The following is an 8877-nucleotide window of genomic DNA, read 5'->3' on the forward strand; positions in this document are numbered from 1 at the left end:
AGATAATATAATAATCAATAATGCAGTACCACTCATTGTTATATTGGAAAAGAACAAAAATCAATTTATATAGTACTTAAATAATGAATTAAATCTTAGTGTTCAAAGTATGTTTTGTTATTGAACATTGGCATGAAATGGAGAAGTGGGCCTTATTATCTTGGATGTCTCTCTCACCAATACAATTCACCTTAACATTTATGCAAAAAAAATTGGTGGGCCACCAACCCATTTTCCTCCCCCCTTCCCTTAAATTTATGGGTATAAATAGAGGTCCAAATCTCTATTCAATCCATGCACATAACTTACAACAATTCATATAAACACATCAAACCCTCACAAAACCTTAACTTCCAACAATTCATATAAACACATTTCAAAACCTTCTCATAAATTAACAATTGTCATGGAAAGATACACCCAAAATGAGTATAATATAGCAATAGTTCAAGATTTTTACAATGCACTCGCAAAAGGAGATGGAGATAATGTCTCAAAACACTTGGCAAGTGACTTGGAGTGGTGGTTTCACGGGCCGCCTCAATGCCAACACATGAGAAGGGTGTTGACAGGGGAATCAAACCATCCGGAGTTTCAGTTCGAGCCTCGGTCCATCACCACCATCGACGAAGACCGTGTCATCGCCGAGGGGTGGGAAGGAGCCCATTCCTATTGGGTTCATGTTTGGACACTTAAAGATGGGCTAATCACACAATTTAGAGAATACTTTAATACATGGCTCACGGTTAGGGACCTCAGGCCCCAAAATGGTAAGTGGGAAATTAAGCCAGTGAATGCGAAAGGGACCCTTTGGCAGAGCCAAATATCTGGCCTCAGTAGTACTCGGTCCATGCCTGGCCTTGTTCTTGCTATCTGATGTCCTAATTAAGTTTAATTTCAAATTGCTTAAATTAGCTTTTGTTAATTTTTTTTTGAGAGATAGCTTTTGTTAATTAAATTAATTAAAGATGAGCTAGTTAACTGTAAACTTTAGCATGCAATTGTAAAGATCTTTCCTACCGGTTTGAATGAATAAATAAATTCTAAACTCCAGGAAACCATTATTTTTATTTAAGAAGGTTCATAATTTTATTACTAGACCTTGCTCTGCAAAATTAGTGTATCAGGATATTATTAAGACACACCTAACTCAAGATGTATTCATGCGGGTACACATGAAGAGAGTTGTGGAAGATGTTGTCTTTGATATTTTCATCTACAGCATGAGCTTAATTACGTGAACAACACTAAAAAACTGAGTTACAGCCTAACATATGCTGCCCTTGCATTAGGAAGCTACAAAACAAAGGAAATAAATCAATGATAGACTTTGTTCTCTTCACCTTATTTATATTGCTTATTAGACCGACTAGAAAAATCAGATAAGATCAGAATATACCAGACTAGAAAAAACAAAAAACACTCACATAAAACATCTAAATCAGACCAGATTAAGTGAAGAGAACAAGGCTAAGAGATGTGGATGAGCCACTTGTTAGAAGGTGTTTGGTAAGGAGTAGATTCATACACTGATAACGAAATGCAACTTTGATGATTAGCCAATCTTCAATTTCGTGATATTTGGTAGTATTAGCTTAGATTTAGTTAGATATTTTCTCAACATGAGTAGGGTTAGTCAAATTGGATATTCATCCCAATTCGTAATATTCGATGTCCAAATTTTAAATCGACATAATTTGATATGAAGTTAATTAGAAAATGAGAAATTAATATTAACCACTTTATAAAGTTGAAAAGTTACTTCTCGTATCACGAATTGGTTTTGAAAAGGACCACCTTCAAACTTGCAGTCTTGTACAAGGTTTAAACTTTTGTCTTCCTTGGGTTGTTCAGATATGTTTCATATTTCTCCTTAAATAAACACTCGTGAGATTACAAATTCTCGCATGTTCCCGGAATTTTGGGTACACCTAGCATTAGGTCTGGGGTATTTTTTTCGTCCCTTACAAAAGAGTAAAGCTGGTTAAATAAGCAAAAATACACCCTTGGATAGTTGATAAAGAAACAAGACAGAAGTCCTAAGTTACTGATGCAGATTTGGGGTAAGAGGGGGCATATTTAAGCAAATTCCTCAAGATAAGAAAATGGAAAACAGAGAACAGTAAATGATGCGTGATTGTGAACGGTATAGTTGTCTTCCCGCCGTAAAAGCAGCAAAGAACAAGGATCAGAGACAAGAAAACCACATCTCTGCCCTTTCCATACAATGTCTGTATTCTGTAGTAAAGAAGAAAGATGTCATTAAACTTTTTGTCAATAATTTAAAGGGAAAAAGTTGCAGAAGTTAATCTCTGCAGGCTGCTGATTCAACTCATAAGAAACAACTGCACAATTGTACATCTCCCTTGAAAAGACATTAAATACAAGATTGATTAAGAAGGATGTATCTCATAAAGGTCACTGGAAACAACCATATGACGATTGCTGGGGATAATGCTAAACGAACCTGTTGCAGTCGTACAACAAGATTGCATACACTTTAGGTGATAATGAGCTTAGCTGAGTCGAGTTTGAGCTTGCAAGTGCAACAACACGATCAACTCCAACTATTAAAATACAATTTCAAGTGAAAAATGTGTCTAGTCACTTTCTAGTGCATTATTCAAATTGGTAAAAAAGATAATCACAGAGAATTCTCATCCCACTCCGTGCTTAATCTTCTCTAGGGAGCCTTGATAAAAGAAATCAGCATAAATGTTAAAGATTAAATAATGGCACGGATGACAGTTTCCTGATGGCTTCCCACGTTGCTTAGCTAATGATAGAATCGAGAGTCGATGAGGAAAGCCTACGATGGATGATCTACTAAGGCAGGATATTTTCAGTGGAGGAATTACGTACTCAAAAGCTCGATAGACCAAGTTACCAAGATAATTATATGAGATCTCAGAAACAATTTTTATGCTTTTCCTGATACTATATGTGCAAGCGCAACTGTGAAATTAGCTAATATCTAGTTCAGAATCAATTGAACTCACTTCCCTGGTTGTAGAGCAAAGACAGGACCTCCAATCACAAAGTACAAAAAGATTCAGAGTATTCCAGAAAAATATATTTAGAACTAATCAAATGTAGAGAATGATTGGATCTAGAGAGGGAAAAATAATTGACAATTACGAGAAACCTTCAGTGTTACTCCAGACTTCCGTAGTGTATTACTACGGAGTACTCCGTATTAGATACCACAAGTCACAAGACTAAATCTGACGATGTGTACCTTGCAAAAGTACAGATAGCCGAAAAGGTACACACAGAAGCATTTCCTTTCTGCAATTACAAATTGTATTGCATGCATCTATCAAACTAGCAGGAGTTCGTCATACCAGCAAAAAATTGTCACAGAAAAAGATGAGGTAAATAGGTCCATAAAGGAGGAATTGAATAGTCATCCTGTCTCACAAAAGAAGCTGCATGAAAAACAAAGATTTATGTTACTTGCTGGGAGAGCACAGTTCAAACAATTGCAATAAAAAGTAAAGATCAATTAAACTAAACTTTATATGACTATCCAGAATCCATGTACTTACTTCAGAGATGAAATACGTACCCCCCTTTACAAGCAGCAAAAACCACGCAATCACACATTTCAAAGACGGAGAAATTATATATGAACTGCAAAGTTGGTTTCTCATTTCAACATAGGCATCCGATATCTGAATACATCATACTTCCCGAAGATCCTCTACTTCCATTCTCATTGTTGTCGGGTCAGGTGGCATCATAGTTTCATTTTTCAATACTGAAGGTTTATTCTTAGATGAACCAGAATTCAACCAAAATGGGGTGCTCAAATCAGACATGGATTGAGTACCAGTACTACCTTCACGAGGTAATGGGGTAAGAGGAGTATGAACGTCATTTTCATTCTTAACGTAAAATCTATCTTCCACAGTCTCATAGAAATCTCCTGTTCGAACTTCCTGTGCCAGAGAACACCAGCAGCAAAACAGCCACTGAACACAATCTGCAACATTAGGTTTTCCAAAACACATGTTATTTGGTGGCAGGTTGAATCGTTTTCTCATTTGAATTCGCCAAAACCCTCCATATAGCAAGCCAAACACACAGAGTGCAATACCAGTAATGCCCAAAATCTCTCTTATTGCGTCATTATCAATGTTGACAGCAGCCAAGTTGAAGATCCAAAAGGGGGCCATGCAGAAAAGGAGAAATGTTGCTATGTGAACATACATATTCCCAAAACCAAGCCTTTCCAAATTCCAACCAAAGACACAAAAGCAGCAGAAAATTGAGAGGTATGCCACAACAAAATCTTCCCATAAGCTAAACAGCCCTCCTTTCCACTCAGGTTTTTTCTCAACAATCCCTCTTTCATCTCGGATCGCAAATGCATATTTTTTTTCAAATGATTGCCTCCTCGACTGTTTAGGTGCTTCCTCATCAGCATCACATTCATAATCCTTCCCGAGGGGGCTAAGAACACAGTACAATCCTGCAACTGCAGGAGCTGCAATGGCAAATGTTATGCAAACACCAACACCAATAAGTGGCCGCTCAGATCTTCTATAACCCAGATTAAGGCAGCATAAAGCATATTGAGCAAAACAATTTATATGAAGCAAAATAACCACAAACATCAGGTGTGCCCGTTCATTGGGTTTAGCAGTTCCGTTCTTGCAATAAATCTTCCTTAATACTGATATATCATCCGACTTCCACCTACACAAAAGCACCAAATGGTAGAACCGTTTTGGGTGTTGGTAAAGACACATTAGAGTGAAGAGGGCATTGATGATCTGGTTATTAACCTCAAACCACTCATCCCTCTGTGATTTCTTTGGAAGAAGATGGTTTAGCATTCCTGTCATCACAAGAAACAGAATGCCACCTGACACAGCAACACAAATAATCCACAGGAAAAGGACCATATTCAATGGTTTCTTAACCCAATCTTTGCACATTTGCATCACAAAAGGCCAATCAACTTTGTTAGACATCACATCTTTGAAACGTTTTCGGACACCTTGTATGGCAGGAGGCAGAGCACTACTCGAGAGCTCATCCTTATCCTTGGAAATTCTATAAAACCCAATAGAGGGAGAAGTCCGTTTGCCTTTCGGACTGATCTTTAGCAACTTCAATCTGCTAGACAGACTAATGGGATTGTCGGTGAAGCCCCTTGGCGATTTTTCATCACTCAATAGTCCCTTTCTAGATGTAGAAACTTGCAAAGATATATGGTTGTTCAAATTACTCCCATTTAAGGTCTCACAGTCAACTGAGTGACTCAAATTAGACCCAGAACCCCCTTCATTTCCAGTTGAAACCATTGTAATTCTTCGAAAAATCAACAACCTTTCAAACAACCATAATAAAGAACCAATGGTTCAAGAACTTAACTTGACTACCCATATAGCAATTACCTACAACAACCCACAAAAGAAACAAACACAAAAATGGCCAAATATTAGGCAACCCAGAAAACTAATTGAATTAAGGCATTTACAGTTACGACAGCAAAATCCTAGCTCTCAAATCCCAAGTCTCAAACCCCCCAACCCCAAACGAAAGAAAATGTCATAACTCAGAGAGGTCTACAAGTTGGACAACAATAACAACACCAAAAAGGCCTTAATCACAATAAGTTATCTCTACTGATCACCCACTAAACCCTCTTCCTCCATTCAAACTAAAATAACTGTAGAATGTGAAAAATGCATGAAATTACCTGTTGTAGCTTACCAGAAAGGCAGAAATTAGTGACTTTCTTTTGCAGCACCTGAAATCAGATATCAGAACACCCAGAAGCCCAATTTGCTGGATTCTGACCAAACCAGCAACAAAATGGAGATTAAAATAAAAACAAAGATCAAGTCAAAGTTCAATTTACTTAATTAGAGTGCTCAAATTGATTTGATGGAATCTTTTCAAAAGAAAACAGTGTAAAAGCAAAATTAAGTGCAGAGAGAAAAATCACATTGAGCCCACAATGTCAAAATTTGCGTCCTCCTTCTGACCCTAAATTTAATAATTTGTAAACAAAAATCCTGAAAATACAATTTGAACAGTATGGGGAGGCAGCAAGAAAGTAGAGTACAAGAAGTAAAAGGGAGCAAAGTTGGATATTTGAGGGAAGTTTGACTATAAAGTTTTCAAAAAAGTAGACATGCCTTTCGAAAAACGAGTTGAATTGCCCGCTTAAAAATGTTTTGTCTTGCTAATCAAAGCATTACCGGTACTTATAGAGTTATAGGTTGCATAGGTTCTTATCATATGTTGATGTTTAGTTAGAGGATTGTGGGTTATCTTATTAATTTTTTTGGTTAGACTGAGTTACTTTATTTTTAAAGGACGATGATAAAGGTCGCAAGTTGCGAAAATATTTAGTTGTCGTAATCTTACGTGTCGCAGTTTAATTGGTACATATAGGCGCTACGTAGGATACACGTCATTATAATATTTTTACTATCAATGCAATATTTCTACTATGTAATATGTAAATAAGGTAGTCGATATGAATAAGGAAACAATATTAAGATTTTCCTACCTTTTTTTTATAACATGTATAATAGATAATATAAGTTAAATATTTTAATTTCCAATTTAAATCATGACACATAAGCATGTCATGTCATCATTATGACACGGCTTAAAGGTCGCATGTTGCGACCTTTATCATTTTCGATTTTTAAATTAGAACATCAAAATATACAAAAGCTAGTTTGTGCTGATATTATCAGTTTCCACTTCACATGGAACAAAAATACAACCATTCATATCACACGCACTACTTAGAGATAAAGTTTACAAAAAAGAAATGTCATTAGAGAGTAAAATGCTACTAAATTTGCATGGGGTGAGGCTAACTCGTTGATGCACCAGACTCAGCTAGGCCTTGGCCTTCCTTGCCACATGATCCCCTTCCTTCAGCTGCTCTCTTCTTCTTGACTTCAAATAGAGGCTTCTTTGGCTTCTTAGCATGTCTCTGCATTTTCCATATAGATTAGAGAACCAAGTAGTGGATGTTTCTTCTTCATTGATGCTGTCTACTGCCACCTTTCAATGAGATAAGATTATTACCCCTAGCCATTGTTTCAAAATGACCCGAGAAATTGCAAGGAGTATGGCTTGAGTTTCTGCAGCAACAGATGCTACTGATGTGGTTGTGCCACCCACTCTATCTATATAGTTATGATTTGTATCCCTACATATTATAGCATCGGAAGCCAGCAAAGATGTGGTGCAGTAGGTAGCATCCACTTTGATAATAAAGTTAGCTTGATCAGAAACTGGGAGTACATGCAAGGGCTTGATGTTCAAGGCACGAGGTTTGTCATTCTGAGAAAATTATGTAGCTAGGCTGATAGTTTGAGAGGACTAGAAAATGAGGGGTTTATTTCCTTTTTGAAAAAGCCAGAGATTTCTTCTCCTCCAGATTCTCCAAACACAGAAGCTAAAAACAGTTGCATGTTCAATATTTAAATCTTTGATCATATCCCTTTCCAAGACATTATCCAAAAACCAGGTGTTAAAATCAAAATCAGAATGCTTAACTTTGGGGATAAACTTAACACACTACACCACAATAAGCTTTTAACAACATTTATTCCATTTAAACATAGCGTTTATAAAGCATTGTGAATAGCGTTGTTAAAAGAATAATAGCGCTTAATAAGCATTGTTACCGTTGACACATTTAGTAGCATTCAATATATAAGCGCTATCAAACCTTTTGTAATGACGAAAATTTTGGTACACTCAACAAAAAAAAGGAATTTGAATTGTAATTAGTATCATTTAACTGAAAAGCGATGTAATTTGTAACGAGATTCTGAACTTTTCCGTAGGCTCTTTTTTTAGTTATAATTTTAGTTAATAAAATAAAGCTTATGATAATTAATCAATTGTAATATAATATAGATAATTCAATTTCATTTCTCATATCAAATAAGCATCTCACTGTCTAGTAACTTACAAATAATAATACAAAAATATATTATATTCAAAAAATAAATAAAGAACTATACACATATACTTCTCTTCATGTCAATTTAACACACTCAAATTAGAAACTCGAACTCAAAAACATAATTAATCCACCACAATAATCGCACGGGAAGAACATGGCATTGCGATGTTTGTCATCGGAATCCTAGGACCACTATGTAAGTGCCAGACCAGTTCTACCAGCACGTCCAACACGCTGGTCAGCAGCATCTGGAAAGACTTGAAGAGCATCCATATCCAACCTCGGAAAAACACAAAATAAATGCATGACATTAGAACTTTCACTTAGATAAAAACACCAGAACATTTCGATCTTAGCAGATTTAGTCTACTATGGCATCCAATATTTTCAATTAGACAGATTCTACAGCTCATCAAGATGGATATGAGTAGGTTTGGGAGGTCTTTCATAATATCTCCCCCTCATTGAAAAATAATACCCGTGATACAATTTATAGTAATTTTCTTTTCTTTTTAGACAAAACGTCACAAGTACGTGCACCATGTAGAAAAATTACAGTCCCCTCACTAATCAATAATATGTGAGAGTATCAATACCATTTACATAGTATATTTACATAGCACATCCACTATGCAGAATTGCTGATTAAATAATTTTCTAAGCAATCAATGCATTCTTCCAGTCTAACACAGCTACTGCAGATAAGCTTCTTACTTTAAGGTATATCATATATGTAGGGGAATACAGTTAAAAAATATTAACATGAAATGGGGTTTTAGATGCTATTCCTGAAATTGGGGATCCTAGACCTGAATCTGCTAGAATTATTAGTAGGATATTTCAAATGGGGGGTGAAACTCAACAACCATGGACTAATATGTTCAAAGGTAGTACTCTTGCTGCCAAGGGTCAGTCCTTGAATTATA

At 36.1% G+C, this 8877-nt stretch overlaps 2 protein-coding genes across 5 annotated transcripts; one reads left to right on the forward strand and one right to left on the reverse strand.

Annotated features, from left to right (window-relative positions):
• The first annotated feature begins 284 nt into the window (after positions 1-284).
• On the forward strand, positions 285-1052 carry LOC110790200 (senescence associated gene 20). The gene has a single exon (XM_021994979.2). The coding sequence runs from the start codon at positions 407-409 to the stop codon at positions 875-877; it is 471 nt and encodes a 156-aa protein (XP_021850671.2). The 5' UTR covers positions 285-406; the 3' UTR covers positions 878-1052.
• Positions 1053-3110: 2058 nt separating this feature from the next.
• On the reverse strand, positions 3111-6178 carry LOC110790210 (uncharacterized). 4 transcript variants are annotated; one of them, XM_056828769.1, is made up of 4 exons: positions 5960-6178; positions 5725-5806; positions 3569-5405; positions 3111-3428 (listed from the first exon to the last, which is right to left on the reverse strand). In XM_056828769.1, the coding sequence occupies exon 3, from the start codon at positions 5310-5312 to the stop codon at positions 3684-3686; it is 1629 nt and encodes a 542-aa protein (XP_056684747.1). In that variant the 5' UTR covers positions 5313-5405; positions 5725-5806; positions 5960-6178; the 3' UTR covers positions 3111-3428; positions 3569-3683. The 4 variants fall into 4 exon arrangements, with proteins under 4 accessions (XP_056684747.1, XP_021850683.1, XP_021850682.1 ...); XM_021994991.2 differs by having other exon boundaries at positions 3549-5405; positions 5960-6177; XM_021994990.2 differs by having other exon boundaries at positions 3549-5405; positions 5711-5806; positions 5960-6177.
• Positions 6179-8877: the final 2699 nt, after the last annotated feature.

Source organism: Spinacia oleracea, chromosome 5 (assembly GCF_020520425.1).
Source record: "Spinacia oleracea cultivar Varoflay chromosome 5, BTI_SOV_V1, whole genome shotgun sequence".
NCBI lineage: Eukaryota > Viridiplantae > Streptophyta > Magnoliopsida > Caryophyllales > Amaranthaceae > Spinacia > Spinacia oleracea.